This window comes from Acomys russatus, chromosome 28 (assembly GCF_903995435.1).
Source record: "Acomys russatus chromosome 28, mAcoRus1.1, whole genome shotgun sequence".
NCBI classification, from domain to species: Eukaryota; Metazoa; Chordata; class Mammalia; order Rodentia; family Muridae; genus Acomys; species Acomys russatus.
Window position 1 is genome coordinate 10,493,097 of NC_067164.1, and position 23,321 is coordinate 10,516,417.

The window sequence follows — 23,321 nt, forward strand, 5'->3', positions numbered from 1 at the left end:
TCTCAAAATCAAGTGCACAGTTATTATGATAGTATGGTGGAGTTAAGATGGATTATTTTCCATAATTTAAAACTAAATGAATTCTGAAAGGTTTTCCCACAGGGTGATTGATGGGAGCATTGACTAAAATGACTAGGAAAGTGTGTCCAAAGTATATCCAATTCAATAGGAGACTACTTTTTTTGTAAATTATTCACAAAAATACTGACACATGCAGTGTTTCAAAGCATCTGTTTTGTTTCATTGTGTGCATGTCTGTTTTTCATGCATGGATGTTTGTGCATCACCTGCCTTCAGTGCCACCAGAGCCAGTGAGAAGGTGTTGGATCTTCCTAGTCTGCAGTTGTCACCTGCCATGTTGTTTCTGAAGTTTGAACCAGGGTCCTCTTGAGAGCAGAAGGTGCTCTTTACCATTGAGATATTATTCTAGCCAACAACACATGCAATCTTAAGGCTCAATAAGCTGGATATGGTGAAAAGAAGATTAAAAAGGTTCTCACTACTACAATAACCAGGAAAATACATAGAAAAAGAAGGATCACTCCCACAAATTCTTGAAACAGCCAGGTGTATTGCTATAGTGGAGGGATTGCTCCCCTAATCCAGCCACAAAACCTTTCAACCACAGTTTGTCTTGTCTGCAGAACACAGGACCTAGCAGAATCATCATCAAAGAGGCCAGAGAGACTTCATCCAGCAACTGATGGGAGTAGATATTGGGTACCCCAGCCAAATATTAGGTGGAGTCCAGCAGAGAATGGGGAGAAAGAATGGGAGGAGCCAGAGAAGTCAGAGACATACAATGAGAACATAGCCCACAGCATCAACTGAGTGTCACACCTGGGGACTTACTGAAAAATGGAACCTGTAAAGGTCTGACCTAGGTCCTCTGCTTATATGTTATGGCTGAGTAGATTGCTGGTCTTGTGAAATCCTAACAGTGGTACCAGTGGACGTCCCTGACTCTTCCCTAATTGTGAAGCCCTTTAGGGGATGAAGTGATGACTCAGTGGTTCAGAACTCTGGCTGCTCTTCCAGAGGCCTTTTCCTCAATACCTATCACACATGTGGCTGCTGACAACTGTTGTAACACTGGTTACAGGAGATCCAGCATCCTCACAGAGATGTTAATTCAGTCAAAATATCAATGTACATAAAATAAAAACAAATTATTAAAACGATAAAAAAAAACCCAGAAATTTTAGGAGAAAAATAACCTGAGAATAGAATTTCAACTATAAGAAGTATACCGATACATTATAGTCACTAACTCTCTTCCCCTATTCTGTGTATATCAGGGACTTAACATTGACTTCATATTATGTTATGAGATCTGCTTTTCTCCCCTTATTCCCTTGGTAACTCAGAAACAGTAATGTAAGTAAAATTTTGGTTTTTTTAATGTGATTTTTCAGCTAAGAAAGAAAGAGAACTAAATGAAAATCAAACACTTGAATTAAGTTTGGTGCAGGAAAATTTTGTAGTCAAGAAAAAAAGTGGAGAACTCTTCTTATTCTTAATCAAGTACAAGAAATATTCTAATATTTCTTTCTTTCAAATCACATGTACTTATTTCCAAAATCTTCAGAACTTATCAACAATTCTTCTCATATGTAAATAAGAATCAATAAAGCACAAAAGCAAAATTAAACCATTCAACATACTGTAGAAGAGTATGTAAATTTCCCAGGGCCTGAAAACTATTATATGAAATATCCATTGAGGAACCAGCATGAAGCTCTGGAGGAAACAGCACCTGCAGCTAAGACTGATGACAAAATGAGTACAATCTCCAGATTTCAGATTGTAAAAAGTTCACCAATTCTTAAAACTTGGCCTATGACCTCCACTGTCATACCATGGTACACATGTGCAAATATATGAATAAAATCTGAAAATCCACTCAGAACAAGTACATACAGGATCCATTTCACCACTTCCTACAGGATGAAGCACTGATATAAGCAAGAATTTATAGAAAGGTCAGGAAATCTATTCCTAAACATACCAGAGTTTTTTTCAGGAAGTGAAAATATTTTTTTTAATTCATTCCCATCTGTAGTTAGACAATTTTCAAGCCCCCCCCCAAAAAATAGCAGTAAAGAAACAGAAAATTTTCTAGTGAACTTCATAATTGTCAGTCCATTAGTAAAGCATAACTTAAAAGTTATTTACTGAAGCTTGCTTATTAGATGGCCGGGAAAAAAAAAAAAAAAAAAAGCCTGAGCATGTTTGTTTGGGACTGAATATGTCTAGTTCAAGAAGAGCAATACAGAACAATATTTTAGACAGACACATCCACATCACAAATTTATCAACATTTTAACTTCCAGTATTCAAAAAGTATGTTAAGACTATAAGAATGAAAATCTAAAAGCAATAGTCTGTCTAAAAAGCAGCGAATTACGTTCACACAATGTATATTCTTAGTGAACTCAAGTATGTCAGCCCTCTCACATTCAAGGCCCTCACCAAGCCTGCCCATGTGCTTATGCATAGAATTAACTATTAGAGTCAAAATTAGGCCCTGTCTTGTGTATTTTTTTCCAAATACAAAAAAAACCAAATGATCTCCAGGAGCAGTATATTATTTTTAGTAATTTGTTTGTAAAGCACAAGTTTTTATATACTGAACTTGTATTTTTGAATAACCAGATATAAGCATGTGAAAAATAAGGATGAATAATTCATGACTTTTTAAAGAAACTGAAATATATGTATGAGGAACATTGATAATTAAAGACATGATAGGCAAATAATGGAGAACGCCGATTGCTAAAATGTTATAATTAAAGTCAGAAAGAGTTAAAATAACAGAAGTATAGAGACAGTAGTGGGACATTTGTACCACAAAATGTATGAAGATGTGGCTGGAAATAAAAAGGAATGAACAATACATAAAAAATAACTGCGGAAGTGAGAAAATACACCTCTCAGCTATGACTAGTGTATGTATTTGTCAAAATGAAAAAATGAGGAGAATCAGAGCATACTAAAGGCTCAACATTAGTAAATACCATGTAAATATGACATAAAATATGAGAGGTAATTGTTTATTATGATCGACAATACCAAGATTATGTAGCTGAATTTAATCCCTAATTAAGGAATTAAATGATAGATTATCTAATAAGCTGAAAATTGAGGCTGCGAAATAGACCTTCCCACAAGATATAGAGATGGCATATAATATACTGAGATGGTAGCTTAATATACGCTGACAAAATGAAGTGGAAAAGGCTAGATTAATTTTTTAATTATTTTGAGTCATGGTAAATTTTGTACCCTGAACCTAGAGAGACCACAAGGACAAAATAAGGAATTAGAAAACAAAATCAGAACACTGCAAAGCTTTAAAATTAGGTAGGTGGGGTTAATCAATTACCTAATTATCATCGGTAACTATCAAGGAAATGTAAATCAAAACTACATTTGACTAACACTAAGTTCACCAAGAAAACAAAATGCTGCCACTCTGTAAAATGAGAAGAAAACTTTATGTTCTAATTTTTGCAATTAGCCTGGTTCAGGTGCTGTGAAAAGAAGAAAAGAAGAAAGGGAAAATAAGAACTTAAATGAATACTAATAGAGAAGCAGTTATTATTAAAGTATGTTACATGACTGTATGGAAATATCATAATGAAAAGCTGTTGTACTGTAAACATGGTAATGGATTAACTTAAAAAACAGAGATATTTTCCTGTAAGAAACAAATTCTTCTGCTAAGAAATGTTTATTTATTCATTTAGTTATTTAAGACATGAATAGTTCTAATTTTAAACTTAACTCTTAAGCCTGAGGACAAATAATATGAAAAAGACATAAGAAGTTAACTTAGTATCGGAAAATAAAATGTTTAAGCCCTAAAGTTTGTGAATTAGCAGGCATACAATTGTTCTCTACTTTATATTTATGTATGGGAGTACGTATATGTAGTGCTGGAATAGCTATGGCCCCCACAGACTCACAAGTTTGAGTATTTGTCCAATAAGGAGTGACACTCTTAGGAGGTGTGGCCTTGTTAGTACAGCCTTGTTGGAGGAAGTAGGTCATTGTGGGTGTAGTCTTTGAGGTCTCATATGCTAAAGCTACACTCAGTGTGGACAACAGTCTTACAGATCAAGATGGAGAACTCAACTTCTTCTCCAAACTGTGTCTGCCTGCATACAGTCATGCTTCTCAACATGAAAATAATCGACTAAAACTCTGAAACTTTAAATGAGCCCCAATTAAATGTTTCCTTTATAAATGATGCCATGGTCTGCATGCCTCTTCAGATAAATATGAACCCTAATGAAGACAGTAAGTAATCCATTTTTAAATATATTAAATTGTAAGATTAAAAAAGGCAATCAGTTCATGACTTTATTTTGTTATCATTGGCCAAATCATTGCAGATGGGCCACATTAGTAACATTTAATGTATTAAAAACATAATAAAGAATTAAAATCATTCCTTAAGATTTAATTTAACATAATAGAAGAATTTATAAAAACTGAAGACAGTCAATATTTTACAATGTATTAAAAATAAAAAAGCTAGAATATAATTTTTATCTTTAAATTAAAGATGTATTGTTTAAGTAACGTTATTTTATTAAACATAATAAACATGCTAAATATTAGAACTATAGTGGTAAAAAAGAATTAATTAATAGTAGTTAATGAATATCAAGTCTTGTTCTAGCTATTAAATCTGATCAAACTATTGTTATTTTTAAAGTCATTTTCAATGTCGGTTCCCTTAAATACCACAATTTCCCGTGGCTGAACTTCTGACATTCAAAAGTTTAGCACTGCAATTATTTTTTAACTATGATATGTGCTTTATGCTAAGATTGTATTACTCCTAAACAAATGCACATAGAGTAAGTACGGGATCCTGTGTGAATAACGAGGGTAATTGCCAACATAGATTTTGCAATTACCTAAAAACAGTATTCCTAAAGCTTCTCACTGTTTAGCCCAGGGAGGCCTGGAAAACAACAACCACATGCTTCTAAATTCTGAGTGAAAGGCCTCAAGGACATGTACTATGTGAAAAATTATTTTGTGTTTTAAAATTAAAAAGCCAAAGAATTCCATATTTTAGAAAATATTGGCACATAATTACAGTGAATTTAACTATCAAGTGGGTGCTAGAAAAATGAATCTAGGAAACCTATGTAAAATATGTGAAACCCTTCCTTGGGTTTACATGTTTGGTGATCACACATTTTTAAGTGTCTTTAAGGTAAAATATCAAAACTCACCTTCATAAAGCAACTTGAATGATAAGCACTTTTACAATAATTATATTTTTCATCATATATGATTCTTAATATATTATAAACAAATACTCCAAAATATTTATATATATTAGATTTATTTACTAATTATAATGTATTGTTATACATTTTGTTTCTTACAATGTATACTGAATCTTCTATATGGGTCTTTTTCTAAGAATCATGTTACTATTTGCATTGTCACAGAACTAGTCATATAATAAAAATAATTATATATAAATCGATGTTTTAGTAAATTCTACTTCTCTAAAAGAAAAATTTAATTATCCTATCAGTTTTATGTTAAATTTTTAATAAATCAAATTAGTATATTAACTTACGAGTTTGAATATTTCCCTCAAAACACATGTTCTATTGAACAAAGAATTATTAAAAATTCATCTTAAAATGAGGATAAGGGTGAAATATAATGATATATATTAAGCCTCAAGTTGTTGGCACATCATGATGCCATAGGTTGATAAATAATAAATGCACCATACTGGAAGAAGAAACTTCATAACAGAAGGGAGCTATGCATCTATATAGACAATCATCTACTTAAAAAATATCTCTACCATTGACTTAATTTCCTTAATTACAGAAAAATTCTAATAGAATAGTAAAGGTCATATTTCCAGTAATTCTATTTTTACTATTTGACAATTAGAATGATGGGGTATGACTTTCACACAAACTCTGGTGCCCCATATTTGACCATGTCCCCTGGAGGGGGAGACCTGGTGGCAAGCAGAGGAAGGATAGCAAGTTACCAAGAAGAGACTTGATACCCTATGAGCATATACAGGGGGAGGTAATCCCCCTCAGGAACAGTCATAGGGGAGGGGAGTAAGGGGAAAATGGGAGGGAGGGAAGAATGGGAGGATACAAGGGATGGGATAACCATTGAGATGTAACAAGAATAAATTATTAAAAAATTTTTAAAAAGAATGAGTTTCATTGTAAAAGCTATAGATTAAATTATAAATACACAAAATATGAATATTTCATGCAAATTTTAGGGATATTTTTCACAGGACAAAGTTATCGATCTATAACTTTATGCAACATCAATTATAGTTTTTGTAAAATATTTTATCTGTGAAATTAATTTAACTGATTTAAATAAGTAGAATAAAATCATTTTCTAGTGTTTTATTGTAATATGAAAGAAATATTTATTCAGTTAATGCCTTCATATATTAAAAAGTTCATTAAAAAATGAACATTGAATCCACCTTAAAACAATTTTATAGAAACTTTCACTGAAAAGTTGAAGATTATTCTTGAGATAGCATACAGTGGGTAAGTACATGGGTCCTGTGTATATGAAGTGACGTTCCATGCACAGTACTGACAAAAACACGTTGTATATTTAAGCAACCAAAACATTTATCAAATATGAGAAGCATTATAATCAATAATTACTCTATACTAAATGAATAATGATCACTTTTCTAAAATATAGACTCCATGTATTTGTTCTATTTGACCCAGCATGTTCTTAAAGATAAATTTGAGCTAATTTGAAAATAAGTTAACATATATTTTAATAGATACATTAAACTCACATGCTTTGTGAAACTTTTGTTTGACATCATGAATGGTTGATGTTTGAGTTACCTGAAAGAAGAAAAAACAATTATAAGATAAACATGTTAATTTCTGCTATACTAATATTTAACAAAAAATTTGGTAAAATATCAGCAAATTTATATTTTAGAATAACTTTTAAATTAGACCTTAACAGGTAATATAACAGTTAATAATACTACTTTGACAAATTTTATTCACATATAGCAATAGTAGTTTAAGCCCAATCAACATATTCCTCTAAAGATATTTTTTAAAATTTCATCTGTTCAAATTATTAGGCATCTGTCTTCAACCATAAAGAGAAGGTAGAGTAAAATATAAACAGTTAAAACAAGGCAAAATGGTTTATTGAGAAAAGGGTGATAAATGATGTGAATTTGAGTTGTACTAAAGATAAATTAGAAATTTTATGATACTTAGGAGTGTTATGAGACCAGAGACTCACATGATCTCATTAATGACTTTATGCTAAAATATTATTTCACAAGGATTCTCAAATGAATACAAGGTGCACTAGAACACTTACAGGGTACATTATATAATGGTTTTAGCTGTAATTACTGAAAATAATGTATTTTAAAAGAATACAATTTCATTATTTATCTACATTGGGAAAATCTTGAAGCTGACACTTTTATCTGAACCCATCAAGCTATCACATGTGAATCCGGACTTTCTATTCATATCAAATTTCTCAGTTCAAAATCCTTTTCACCACTCACTTCCTACATTTACTTATGAATAGTCCTTGAAAATACATTTTATTTATCACTTATTGCAGCTTGATTTTTTTTTCTCCAGTAAGTTTAGAAGATTGGAGAGATCTATGCTGACTATATGTGGACATGTTTATCATGTTGGTTTGACTTGTAAATATGGATATTTTTAATAGTTAAAAATATAAATAAAAATAATGCACAACCACATTGCATTAGACTTAAACTGCAGTTAAAGGAATATTTCTCTTTCACCTTATCTTTTCTGCTGGATGAGACTATGACCAGTATTTTACTACAGTTAAGGTATTTATATTAGCGACAGCTACTACCTTTGGTGAGGACCTAGGTAGGCTACTTGTACTCTCCTTCCATTCCTCCATTCTAATCGCCATAATTATTCTTATACTTCCTTCTGCCAATGTCTCACTGCTCCTCCCATGCCAGGCCCTTACCCCGGGGACTCTTCTACCAAGTCTGGTATAGAGAAATTTCCCTTAGATCTTCATCTGTTCCCTTTCTCAGCCATCCTCCCCATTCCTTTGTGACAATCCCCGACTGAATCAGACACACTTATATTCTAGGGTCTCTCATGGCTACCAAATTTGGTGGAGGCCAGTGTAAGATATTTGTTCTCTCCTTTACTTCCTCCATTCTGATCCTCTTAGGGTACCAATCACCAATAATACGGTGCTTTGCTGCCCACTTCCACTCCTTCTTCCAGGTCACTTTATACCCTTCAGACTCACTGCCATCTGGGTTAGAAGAACGGATAGCCCTTGTTATGCCCTTTCCCTGTTCCATGGAGCTGAATCCAAAACATTACTATATAAAGCTCAAGAGTCATCTCAATTTTCCTAACTAATATCTTACAACCATTACAACATACTTAGCTGACCTGGGACTGTGTAGGTATAAACCCAGAGATCCGACCCGCACTTCATATCTGTGAACAGCTGGAATCTGAATACTAAAACTCAAGAAACCCCAAAACTGAAAATTACACAGGGTTCCAGATTGGATAATATCAATCAAAGAACTGAACATACATACACCACCAGGAACACCATAAATATTTCAACTCCAGACACAAAGATACATGCCCAAAAACAAAAATAGCAAACAAAGAAGATGATATGCTTTCTCAAACCCCAAGAAATTATATTTTAATATTCTCTGAAAATCTAACTTAACTGACGCAAATTACAAGCACTTCAAAATAGGAATTGTGAATGAGGTCAAGGACTTCAAAGACATTATGCATAAGTACTTCAAAGAAAACTTCATAAAAATTGCAAACAGTGGAACAAAATAGGGGAAACAATTAAGTTCAGTATATAGAAATATAATCTTATAAGGAAATTGAAGCAATAAAGGCCAATAAATAAAAGTTGAAAAAAGTTGAAAAAAAAAGTTCAGTGAAACTCTTAGTCACGAATTGAATTAAGTAGGAAAAATAATTTCATGTCCTGAGAAGAAGTTGATAGCTTTCACTTTTGACTGCTAAATAAAAGCCTCATAGGACTTACTACCTTTCAAGACTTTTAACTTTCAGTCAATATTTTGGATCCTTCCCAAGGATAATCGAATATCAAATTACAGTACAGGTCTTTTTTTTTTAAATTAATTTATTCTTGTTACATCTCAATGTTTATCCCATCCCTTGTATCCTCCCATTCCTCCCCCCGCCCCATTTTCCCATTATTCCCCTCCCCTATGACTGTTCCTGAGGGGGATTACGTCCCCCTATATATTCTCATAGGGTATCAAGTCTCTTCTTGGCTACTTGCTGTCCTTCCTCTGAGTGCCACCAGGTCTCCCCCTCCAGGGGACATGAATATACAGTACAGGTCTTTAATCCTAGCACTTAGGAGGCAGATCAGTCTGGTCTACAAAGAGAGCTCTAGGCTACACTAAGAAACCCTGTCTCAAAAACAGAAAACAATTTTAGGCCTAGAAAGATGGTTCAACCATTAAAGGCTAGGCTTACAACCAAAAATATTACTATTTCTTAATAAATTAAACATGAAAATGAGCTGTTAAGTATGAATTCTCTGTTATCTCAATATATTCATATATGTATATATTCATATGTAAGTATCTGATTTCTCTGTTATAAAACATTTACATTTTATAACAATCTATGTTGATAACAAATACGAATTTTTGTCAAATAGTTGAGCAATAATATATGTGCTAAATTTTTTTAAATGTGTACACTAGAAGTTTCAAAAATGCATAAATTTGAATAAATATGATTGTAAATAGTACTATAATAATACTAGTAAATTATGTGAAATTTTTACTAGAAGTACAGCTTTAAGCAGAAAACTAAAAAAAAAAAATAGAGAAAGTAAAATAATTTGATATTTTTGAAGTCTTCCCTGATTCAATGTAGAATTAACACCTGTATTGACTTGGGTTCAAATTCTGATTAAGTTCGGATTGTAACTGTTTTCATGAAGTGACAATTATGACAAGGAAAAAAATAAATGACCATTAAGACATAACTTTATCAAATGCTTTACTAGGGAAAAATTGCTAATTAGATTATGAGTTTCAAAATCAAACAATGGATAATTGCAAAGTTAGAAGCATTCAACATGAAATAATTTTAAACATTCATTTCAAAGTTTGAAAAGCACACAATGTGAAAAAATCAAGTGTTAACAAGACAGAACAATTAATAACTGACTCCTGCTTTACAAAATGTGAAAAGAGAAGGAAAACAGAAATATCATGTTTTAGTTGAAAGAAAGAACAATACCAAGGAAAAAGACAGTTCAAAATGAATCTCTGAAAAAGAGAAGACATTCAAACACATCATTCTGTAAAACAGGTGGGATTGGGTTACTTCCTTGACTTATCATATCAACAGGGATTATTGGATGACATTCCTCTTGGAAATCTACCAGGAACATATGATAGTGGTTTGGAGCCTGAAATCTGCACATGAAAAGCTATTAAGTGGGTAAGAATGTTTACTTGGCTTTAGCTTTCCTGTCTAACCTCATCTAAGGTCTCTTTACTGCATTATGGCTTCTGTCAACCGAGTAGAACACATGGAGGAGATATTTGTTCCTTTAGGAAAGAGCCACTAGTGTCAAAGATATCCTCCCTGATGACATTTCCATGTTCTGGAGACGTTGGAAATATTAAATGGAAGAGATGTCTAAAGCTATTCTAAAATTGTCTGGAAAATAAAATGACAGTCTAGGGTTGAGGTTTTGGCTTAGTGGTAGAACACTTCCCTAATTATAAAAAGACCTAAAGTTTGTCCTCACTCACCCTCAAAACACACTGGGGATGGAGAATTACTCTAGCTGGACTCATCAAATATTTGTTCATACTTCTAAAAAAACTTTATTATGTTTACTTGTGTGGAGCTAGTCACATGTGATTATCAGTTGTAATGATGGAAATATCTTAGGAGTACGGAATTTCTTTGGTTTGGTGTGATTTTCAAGCCACGGATTTTATAGGATTTTATATCATATAATATTCTAGGGATTGTGGATTTGGTGTCCCCAAAGACCCCATGCCATTCCTCTCATTTACTTTTACTCACCGTTCAGTTACTTCAAATACCTTATGTATGGCAAATGCTAAGTAAATAATTGCTATGTTTTAGCTTTTAGAGAATAATAACAATACAGACTCTGCATGTATACTATAAATGCACTTTACAGAGCCTCTTCTGTCTTAATTTATAGCTGATTAAATCTACAATGAAAGCCCACTAAAATAGGAGAGTAAATATTTGTTGAAAAAAGTACATAAAGCATGTTAGAAAGGTAGAAAAAAAAGGGAAGGAAGGAGAAGATGAAGTCAGGATGACAATTATTAGGATTATTACATTGTGAAATATTTGTGAAAATATCTGACAATAACTGCTTCAACAAAGTTGAGTATATCTTCTTATGCTTTTTTTACTAGGAAACATTTAATTTTTATCATATAGCTACTCAGTTAGGACAAGTATGTGGCCAAATATAAATTATTATAATTATGGATAATTTAGGATTGTGTGGATTATCTGTGATTTCATTACATAAGATATATATATATATATATATATATATTATATATTCTTATATATGTGTGTATGTATATGTATATGTCCTTCTAATAGTATAAAACTAAGGCATTTGTGAACACAGATGTCACACAACAACCATAGGTGTAACACCCCTATGAGTTTAATGTGTTTAGTATAAATATCAGTCTATACTTGCATTCTATGCTTCTGTGCTGGTTAAGGTTTATCAATGTGATACAAACTGTCGTCATTGGAAGATCCTGTACTGAGGAATTCTCTCAATCAGATAGACTGGTGAGTATGTATTCAGGGATTTCCTTGATATGAGGATTATTATGGGAGAGAATCCTGCACATTGTAAACTGTGCTACTTCAAGGCAGGTGATCATGGGTTCTCGAAGAAAGTAAGCTGAGTAAGCCATAGCCATGGAAACTAAACAGTATGCAGTTTCCTTTCATACTTTCTGCTACCAGCTTGAGTACCTGCCTTCGTTTCCACTGATGATAGAATTAAGCTATAGAATGAATTAGACCCACTCTTTCCTAACTTTGTTTTAGTAAGTGTTTTTTTTTTTTTTCCCATAGTAACAGAAAGCAAACTAGAACAATAATGTGGAACAGGATGTAGGGTATTAATGGGGTAGAATTAGGGAAGATTGTGGAAGGATTTGCATCCTTTTGGATGAAAAGGCTGTTGAGTATTTGGAGTTTAATTGTATGTTCTGCAGAAACTTTGAAGATGGAGTGGTCGAGGAAAAGAAGAGAGTGGCGACCCGGCTTAAGAAGTTTTAGAAGGAAATCTGAGATTATATATTTGAAAGGGGAGCCTCTGGAAATGAAACATTTGCTTTTCTGGGACAAAAGATGCTGCTTAGGTAGACTGAAAAATTATCTGTGATTAACAATAGCCAGTATCATCATAATGAAACCTCAGGAGTACTTCCTCTGGGTTAGCACATAGGGGACATTGTCCAGAGACACCCAACTTGCTGCTCAAGCTGACAAACAAACATCCCTAGGTGCAAAGTTTCCCTATGCAATACTGATTTTTTTATTAATTAATTCATATTACATCTCAATATTTATCACATCCATTGTATCCTCCCATTCCTCCCTCCCTCCCACTTTCCCCCTACTCCCCTCCCCTATGACTGTGACTGAAGGGGACCGCCTCCCACTGTATATGCTCATAGGGTATCAAGTCTCTTCTTGGTAACCTGCTATCCTTCCTCTGAGTGCCACTAGGCCTCCCCATGCAGGTGACATGGTCAAAATGGGGCATCAGAGTTCACGTGAAAGTCAGACCCCACTCTCATCTCAACTGTGGAGAATGTCCTGTCCATTGGGTAGATCTGGTTAGGAGTTCAATGATTATGGCACGTATTGTCCTTGGTTGGTGCCATAGTTTGAGCAGGACCCCTGGGCCCAGATCTGCCTGACATAATGTTTTACTTGTAAGTTTCTAGAACACTCTTGATCCTTCTATTTCCCCATTCTGCCATACTTCTCTCACCTAAAGTCCCAATAGGATGCCCTCCCCTCTGTCGTACTTTCCTGATAAGTGAAGACTTTCATGGGACATGCCCCTTGGACTAGTGTCCAGATATAAGTGAGTATATACCATCTGAGTCTTTCTGCTTCTTGGTTAACTCATCCATTATGATCATTTCTAGCTCAATCCATTTGTCCAAATGTTGGAAATTCCTTATTTTTAATAGCTGAGTAGTATTCCATAGTGTAAATGTACCACAGTTTCTTTATCCAATCTTCTACTGAGGGACACTTAGGCTGTTTCTATGTTCTGGCTATTATTAATAAGGCTGCTATGAATATGGTTGAGCATATGTCCCTGTTGTGTGCTGGAGCTTCTTTTGGGTCTATTTCAAGGAGTGGAATAACTGGGTCTTAAGGAAGCCCTATTCTCAATTTTCTGAGATAGTGCCTCATGAGGCTGAGAAGCTTCTGTAAAGAAGGAGACACTGTCAACAGAACTAAGCGACAGTCTACAGATCAGTAACACTGATTTTGGTAGCATCAAAGCTGAAGAAATGACAGAATCATGAGAACAGAGTGGGAACTGAAAAGATAGTTTGGTCCTTAGAGAACATATTTCCCTTGTATATGACGATGGTTTGGTTCTCACTACCCATTCAGTGTAGTTTATAATTACATGTAACTCCACCTTAAGAAATCTGAAAAACCTCTGGTCTCCACAGGCACCTGCGCCCATGTGTGCACATACACACACACACACACACACACACACACATACACACACACACACACAAACACACAGAGAGGAGGAAGAGAGAAGCATATACATACTAAAAATAAATTAATATTATTAAATGAGAGAAGATTGGAAGATTGAAAAACTATTTCCAAAGACCTTTTATATCCAAAATAGACTTTCCAACAAAAGCCCTTCCTTATTGATCCCTAAACCAGTTATAGACAGAGCTTACACTCAAACAGCCACCTAACATACTCTGATTACGCCACTAAGCACATCTGTGCAAACCTTACTTACAGTGTTCTCTATTTTTAGTATATTATTTTCATATGTGGGTGTGATACATGCGCTTGTGTTCATGTCGTGCTTTCTACTTGTCTGAGAAAGGAGAAAAGTAATAAACAAGTAACTACTATTAAAGACAGTAAAGTAAATCAGTCTCTATTCTGGAATGAACGGTTCCAGGAAGCAAACCAGCATCTTGTCTGCACCCTCTCCACCGCCAACACCATGGTCAACCAAACATAATGAGGTGTCTACTGCACAGATGTCTGCAGTATCACCTAATTTCTTTCCCCTTGGTTCACTATCCACTCTTCATCATGCATACATAAATATTAGTTCTGGAAGAAGGATTCCTGCTCCACACAGTAATGTGCTTCCTGAATACCCTGTCGCTCACTTTACTCCTGTCGTTATCTTCAGCACTTATTTTCCACATGGAATGCACTCTTAGAAGATAATAATTGGAATTGTATGACCTAAGCTATTTTCCTAAACACACAATACATCAACTGAACACTTATTGCAGGAAGTAACTACTTATAAATAAGTAATCAATTTTCATTTCCATACATGTCAGTACAGAGAGCCTTAAAACAGCACCCTAATATATAGACTGTATTAGCGTGTTTCTCTAACCTACATAAAAATATTAGAAAATAATAATAGGCAGTAGATAATTTAATAAAAAAATGTTTCCTTACATGATAATATATTTAAATGTAAATGTAGATGTAACTTAGTTAAATACACACAATAATAACTTAGGTATAATAACTAAACTTATGAAGATGGTCCTTATGGATATATGTCAATGAAAAAAGGAGGTATTGGTGGTTCGATATGTTTAAAATTGAATTTAAAAAGTTCCCGCTCAAACTAAGGCACCAGCCAAGGACAATACAGGCGGTAAACTTTAAGCCCCTACCTAGATATAGCCAATGGTCAGAACATTCTCCACAGTTGAGTGGAGAGTGGGATATGACCTCCTCATGTACTCTGGTGCCTCACATTTGACCATGTCCCCTGGAGGGGGAGACCTGGTGGCACTCAGAGGAAGGATAGCAGGTTGCCAAGAAGAGACTTGATACCCTATGAGCATATACAGGGGGAGGTAATCTCCCTCAGGAACAGTCATAGGGGAGGGGAATAATGGGAAAATGGGGGGGGGGGGAGGGAAAGAATGGGAAGATACAAGGGATGGGATAAACATTGAGATGTAACAAGAATAAATTAATTAAAAAATAAAAAAATTAAAAAAAGTTGTTAGACTCTGACATGAACTCTGGTGACTCATATTTGACAACTTTCTCTTTGTCAGGGGGAGGGGGCTCTTGGCATTCAGAGAAAGAATAAGCAGGCTACCAAGATGCGACTTGATAGCCTATGAACATATAGTGGGGGAGGAAGCCCCCTTGGTCATAGATCTATGGAAGGGGTATAGGGTGAAAGTGGGAGAGGAGAGAGGAATGGCAGGATACAAGGGATTGGATAACAATTGAGATATAATTAGAATAAATTAATAAAAAAACAGTTGTTAGCATTAGCAAAGTCTGGATTTTTTTCCAGATCAAGCTGAAGATACTTAGTAATAAAGTTCCAGATGTTAAAAATAACTAAAAGACTATTTTTAAATGTTCCTCACACAAAACTATGATTAAGATTTGTAGTAATTGATATGCCAATTAGACTGAGACTGATATACTTTTCCACAATGCATACACCTCTCAAAGCAGCCCATTATACCCATAAATATACTAGTGTTATCTATGAAATAAAAATGTATAGAACTTTAAAATAAAACTATGGTTTTCAGTATTTTTTGTCACCTTGGGTTTCACCTTGTCTTATTGTATCTTTTTTTGTGTTTTCTGATTGTTGTCTCTTGGAGGCCTACTCATTTCTGAAGAAAAATTTAGGATCTGCATCTGGGGGAAAGCAGACATGGGGATAGTCTGGGAGGAAAGGTAAGAGGGGAAAATGTTGTGGGGATGTACAATTTCAGAGCAGAATCTATTTTCAATAAAGTAAATTGAAGAGATACTAAGTTTGAATCTATAGTTATAATGATGTAAGGTTTATGTTTTATTCATGTTTACAATTTAATTAAGCTATTTTATTTCACATATGTAGAAGCATAAACCGCAGAAGACCCTTCATCTTCCTCGAATATTAGGGAAGATGCATATTTCAGTCTTTCCTATACTATAAAGGGTAAATTATACTATTCCATTTTAGGAATAATATATGTTTGAAAATATCCAATTAAAAAACTCTCCCAGGTTTCCAATAACATCCTGATCTATCTGAATTAAATATTCATAAGCAGCTAGTTGTATCATTCTATATAATAGAAAATGGAGGGAAGAAGACTCAGAATAAAGGAGAAAAGACTAATTGTAGGAGAGAGAAGAAGAGCTGGGGGATGCTGGTAAAAAGTAAAAGAAAAGAAACAAAGACACCGGTTAGTGTCAACATTTGTGGAATTTTGGGGAAAAGTCATTATAAGGAAAATGCCATATACATCTTAAAGCAGATTAAATGAAGAAACTAAGATGCTGGTTGTAAGTTGCAAGACTTAAAGTGGCACTTTTCGCAGTTAAGAATTTTTCAGAACTTAAGATAAACTATTTAAAGACATTCTTTATAAGGCAATCTAATTCTATTATCATCCCAATAATTCTATAACAGTAGCTCATTTGTGAACCATTGGAGGGGTGTTTGTGGTTTTTTTTCCTTCGAAGTCTTTACAATGAGTTTGTAAAAGAGAAAAAAGAAAAGGAAGGACCTTCTTTTTGAATAAAGATCAAGAAGAACAGAATTGGAGGACCCTGGACTATCTATCACTTGCAGAGCTTTATGTCCTTGCTCTGCTCACAAAGAAAAGACTTAGCGCAGATAATCTTCTGGTATTTTTAAATAGACAAGACAACAATAGGAGATAACTGTTAATAACTCACCATTCTCATAAAATGGATTTGTACACATTTTCTTATGTGTTGATGTTCCAGTAATTATTCTGGAACGACACAACAACCTATTTTAAAATTCTTTATTGTATCACCTTAATTATTTGTATTAGTTTAGTCATTCATAAAAAATTAGTTAAGTAAACAAAGGACAGTCTTTGACATCAGATTAAAATTGTTTCCTGAGTAATTTTATACAAATTTAAAGATAAATTTTATCTAAGCATCTTTAGGGAAAACAAAGAGAGATCTTTGATGGAATTATGTAAGGAAATGTCTTTGTGTGGGATGATTTACATTTACTTTAATTATAGCTGGAAAACAGCAAGTTGCATATCCTTGTTTTACACTGCTCCAATTTAAAACTATCACTCTAGAACAAGAGAACAATATTCCCTTTCTAACTTTAAATGGGTGGTATTTAGTAAACACATATTGATTAAAACTGTACCAAGCATTAGCTGAAATGCAGATGGTTCTGAAGTGAAAAAAAAAATCAATAAAACCTCTCAGTTTGTAAATCCAACATAATATAGTCAGACCAATTAAAGGAAAAACAGTGTTATATAGTAATATCTGTAGAGAATAGGAGAAAGGGGGTATATTGGATACTATTGAAGTGTCAACGTTAGGAATAGCCTGTGGGAAAATGTGACAGTGAAAAGCAAAGGGAAGGCTTGGTCTAGTTACCAGGGGGAGTGTGTTATCGGACACGATTTAACAGCTAGCTCTGGTGGCCACGTGGGGAACACACTCTAGGTGACAGTGACAAATGCCGGGTGTAGATTTAAGCAAACTGGCAGTGGAAGTGGCAGGGATTTGTCTGAGTCTGGATATACTTTGAAGGTATTGTCAAGTAGATGGATTGTGTGGGGCGTGAGATTAAGAGATGAGTCAGGGCTGCAATGAGTATGTGGAGAGTTATTTGAAGGTGGTTTCCATTTATTTACTAGGAGATCTCCAGACAAGCTAATTAGTGCAAGATCTACACAGAGTCCATTCATGGCATTAGAAAATATCATTATAAACTAAAGATATCAAATATCACCCCTAATCAGAAACATAAAGTAATAAAATTAAATTTGTTAGCCATATTTTTTAAAGTTTATATGGACAAATATGTCTCTCCAAATCATTAGTATAATTCAAAATAACTTGGTTCATAATATCTATAAGGCACGATCTTAAGATGTCCCATATATTATCAGCTTCAGATATACCAAACAAGCATACCTATAAAAGACACAGATACATATAAGATGATGGTGATGATGATGATAGATAGACAGACAGATGGTAGCTTTGTTCACAAGTACCATATGAGTTGGGTGATGATGAATCAGCAGAGATTTTAAAAAAGCACCAAAGAAATACAATAGAAATGACACTGCACGTGTCTTGAGAAGATTTCTAACTGATTAATAAGAGAACATGCTGCAAACCCACTGTAACAACATGATTGTGAGGATGGGTTTCAGCAGTCTTTGCCACTGCTGCACTGGTGAGGCTGCAAGTCCTAGTTCTGAAAAGTGAGGAAGATAAAGGCCAGGGTGAAGTGTACCTGGGTAGCTAGAGTAAGCGGAGAGGAGCGCTGAGGGTGACAACATGAATACTGGAAGAAAGTAATGAGAGAGATGGAACACTTCATATTACCCCATAGTTTTCATGAGAAGGATAAAAAAATATAAAGCCTAAAACAAAATCAGTCTAGGATGATTAAAGATTTAAACTATTTAAAACCATTAAAGAACAACCAAAAATGTACATTTACCCATATCTGTTTTCTTTCATGCACGTTCATGATTATGGAACCAAATTGTGATATAAAATAAAAAAACAAACAAAATCAAAACAAAAAAAGCCTTCCACAATGTAAAACAGAGACTTAATTTCATTAGTCAAAATCTTACAGCATGTGTGAGTATGGTAGCTTGTAGCAGGTGAGGGCATAACATGTACTGTGATCTAGGTTAACTTTTCAGTAAGGAATGGAAAAAATAAAATAACAGTTGGACAACAGGTGTAAAAAGGTGGACAAATGAAAGGAAATAATATGGGATGGTGAGGAATCAAAAATAAATCCCTTATTATTATAGTTGTTTCTATGAAATTTTACCATTACAAAGCCAAGTCTTGAGATTTTTACAGTTGAAGTGTGAAATTCCTAAGAGAGTAGTTTTCTGACTTTTTCTTTTTTGTCAATTTAATTAATAACTATGTAAGTGAAATTTATTCTCAATTTTCAAAATATACCAGTTATGAGAACAATAATTAGCAAGTATTTAAATTTCTTATCATTTTAGGACAAGAACTCTGAAGTTATTCCCCACCCTTTTGTCCATTGATTGATTCACCCTTGTGCACTGAGACATTTCATAATAAAATGTTGCAACTGTCAGCTCTTTCTGCATGAGATTTAAACTGCTAACAATTTTCTCAATCTTGAATGCATTGTTTCCGAAATAAAAGGACATATTTTATTACTAAACAGAAAGAGATTATAGGAAACCTATTTAGCAATATTTCCCTAATCTAAAACGCGTTTCTCACTTACAGAAATATAGATGTATAAGATTTGCAATCATATGCAAATAGATGATTGCAGTCTCCTTGTTACTTGTGACCTGTATTAAAATATAATACATTAGTATTTATTGAGTGCCTAAAAGAAAATAATTTTGCTCAAATTGTAACATATCCATACTATTACAAGCTTTAAAATTGAAAACGTATGATATTTTTGAGAGTTATGAAGAGTAGTGAACAGTGCTCTTATCTAGCGTCCACCTGCACCGTGGTTAAGTAAGTGACTGGATATTTTATTTAGAGGAACAAAAACAAATGGTGCCTCTATGAAACAAAACAAGTAACTTTAAAAATCACTGCTGTAACGAATTGAAGTTGTTTTTCAAATTTATGAAAAATATATTGTCATATGATACAAATACCTATATCTCCAACGAGCACATGTTCTTACTTCAATTTTCTAATCTAAGATATACAGATTGAAGCATTCTTGAAACATCTGTATATGCAGATGCAGAGATGGGGAATTAAATAAGCTATGCTCTTTAAGAATTTGAAGACTGCTCTTTATAAGGTGAAATCCTCAGAAAAGTAAACAACTAGAAACAGTATACTAAAGTCCTATATTTTAGCTACATACTAAATACTTTAATTTTCATGGTTTTCTTTCCTGTTTCTACATTAAAAGTTTCTATTATAAAATGGGGTATATTTTATTGCTATAAACACATTAAAAGAAAGTGTTTTATGCAATCTGAGCTTTGTTCTAAAAGTTTTACTTCTGGATTATGGGCAATACAACAGAAAATGTGGTATAAATATTAATTAAAATTATTATTTTAAGGTGAGTATGTAAAGGCAGCAAGCATTTCTTCTTGTTGCGGTATATAAGGCATCTTCCTGTTCACTAAAAAAGTTTGAAAATTAGAAATGGATTCAGCAATGTCCTTTCATCTAATTGTAAAGTCATTAGTCTTGACCCTAGTAAGAAACATTTAGAAAGATAAATAAAGCTTACCTTATCCACAATACATATCTGCTCTCTTGTCTGAGCATCCAGTATTTCAATCTCAAAGTGGGTCGTTTTTGAATGTTTGACTGCTGGAGTTGTTTTTAGCGGGCCTGCTGAGAGTACAAGCTGTGACAAAGAGTGGAAATTTCTTGTATTATTCTTCATTGTGGACTGTGGAAGTCCCTGGAATAATAATTCCCTCTTGCGTTCCAGGGACTTGTTCCTTTTGAACATCGTGTGAACTGGCAGGGGAATCTGGCCTGTAAACAGGAGACACTTGCAAGAGTGCTCTCTTCGCACCAGTTAAATACTGCTGTGGAAGCCCTGAGAGGTCAAGTGGCATGCCATTCCAGCAGTCTAGTTTTATTTAGCAGGCTCGAAGACAATGACTGATCTGATTTCTATATATAACACTTTCGAGAATTGCTGCAGAGTTGTGCATTGCTTTCTGCATTGGAATTATTTCTTGCTTTCTCTCTCTCTCTCTCTTTTTTTTTTTTTTTTTTTTTTTAATCTCTGATATAATGAGTACTCTTATCTGAAATTCCAAAGCAAAAAAGAAGAGAGTGCTTTTATTATCTCCCAGTTCTGGATACAGTAATCTTCAAGCCTATTACATTCTGGTTCACATTCATACAGATTTTAGCTTAGCAGAGTGACACCATATAGGATGAATTATAAAGTTGCAAAGTATTATATAATACATTTTAATTCTTTCTAAATTTAACTATATATTCATGAATACAGTTGTAGGATGAGTTTCATGTAATGATAGACTTACAAACATAGCCACAGCATGCATTTTAACCGTGTGACCACATCAAAGCCAAACTGGGAGACATTTTAGCGATACCTTATATAAATGCTAATAGATAAATATATACACACATATATATGAATGTGTGTATGAGTATTTATATAGTATGCATGCGTACATGCATGTGTGTATGTATAAAATTAAAAGATATATTTGTGACAGATGTGAAGAAAAATTTCTGTTTCTAAACTAATTTGTTGTTTGGATGAAAACAAAACAAAAATAACAATAACAAAATGTATTCAGAAAATTTAGGCATTGACTATTCACTTTAATTAATATAATTTATTAGTGATAATCTCAAATTGGAAGGAATGGAAATTACATGCATAGTAAATGGAAAATTATTTATTATATACTTGACCCAGCAATATGACTGTGAGAAAAACTTACAAGTAAGCCTGTTGGTCTGAAGTAGAAGCCCCAGGAGCGACATCATAGAAAAAGAAATTTAAGCTTACAAATTGTCCTCTGACTTCTATATCCATCTCAACATCACACACACACACACACACACACACACACACACACACACACACACACCACATCACACAAAAGAGCACACATAAACTGTGGTTTAAGGATCAGAAGAACCATAATAAACTCTTAAATTCTATTCATAGTTTGGTCAAATGATCCCAAAATGTAAAATATGACGTAATAACCTACCCAGCAATATATTATCAATAGTACCAATAATGATTATAAGAGAGAAAATGGTAGGCGAAGTCACAGCTTAAATGTTGAAAATTATATGTATTAATCTGTGATAATTACTTAGGTAAGATATGAGAAAATGAAAAACAAAGAAAATTTACAGCCAGTTTTTATCTTCTTTGTGTGAGGTAGTCCTGAATATGAATACTTTCAATTTTTCTGAGTTGATTTATAATATTGATAATTCAATTAAAAAAGGCTCATTACACATGTGACACTAGAAAATTAACAAAATTTAGAATCATATTGAAAGTTGATAAAAAGCCATCAGTTATAGGCTGAAATTTTCATTTTAATGAAATGTAGTTATAATAAATTATAAATGAGTTTTCAAAAGGAACATCAGTTTTCTTTTATTTTTTTGTCTCCTTTTTTCTTGATTTTTTTTGAGACAGAGTCTCTCTTTGTAGCCTTGGCTGTCCTGGACTCACTTTGTAGACCAGGCTGGCCTTGAACTTATAGTGCGAATCTCTGTCTCCGTGGTGCTGGAATTAAAGGTGTGCACCATCACACTCAGCTATTTTCTTATCTTTTTGAGCAATGACAACAAATCAAATATCTCCTTATTTGCAAAACAAATTCATTTTGTTTAATATTTGTTAATTTATTTTTATATTTATGTGTACGTATGTATGTATGTATGCATGCATGCCGGCTTGTCCACACGTACACCACAGATGCAAGAAGAGGTTTTGGGTCTTCTACAAGGGAAGTTAGAATTGAGAGTAAGTCACTTGCGGTGGATGCTTAGAATCAAATGAAGGTCTTCTGCTAAAGCACGGCATGATCTTAACTGCTGATCAATCTCCCCATCACTTCATTGGTTCACTTCATAAAATAATTGAGCTAGAAATGATCATAATGAGTGAGTTAACCCAGAAGCAGAAAGAATCAAATGGTATATACTCACTTATATCTGCATACTAGCCCAAGGGGCATGTCCCACGAAAGCCTTCACTTACCAGGAAACTGGGACAGAGGGGAAGGCATCCTATTGGGACTCTAAATGAGAGACGCATGGGAGAACAGCAAAATAAAAGGATCCAGAGGGTCCTAGAAATCTACAAGTAGAACAATATGATAGGCAGATTTGGGCCCAGGGGTCCCGCTCAAACTAAGGCACCAGCCAAGGACAATACAGGAGGTA

At 33.8% G+C, this 23,321-nt stretch overlaps 1 protein-coding gene across 1 annotated transcript in view; it reads right to left on the reverse strand.

The window, feature by feature from the left end:
- Tecrl (trans-2,3-enoyl-CoA reductase like) overlaps positions 1-20,959 on the reverse strand; it is a 72,836-nt gene extending 51,877 nt beyond the window's left edge. Inside the window, exons 1-2 of the mRNA XM_051170717.1 lie at positions 20,647-20,959; positions 6,839-6,890 (exon numbers count right to left, since the gene is read on the reverse strand). Coding sequence (XP_051026674.1) covers positions 6,839-6,890; positions 20,647-20,874 — 280 coding nt within the window. The 5' untranslated portion in view covers positions 20,875-20,959. The remainder of the gene's footprint in view (positions 1-6,838; positions 6,891-20,646) is intronic.
- Between the last annotated feature and the right edge of the window lie 2,362 nt (positions 20,960-23,321).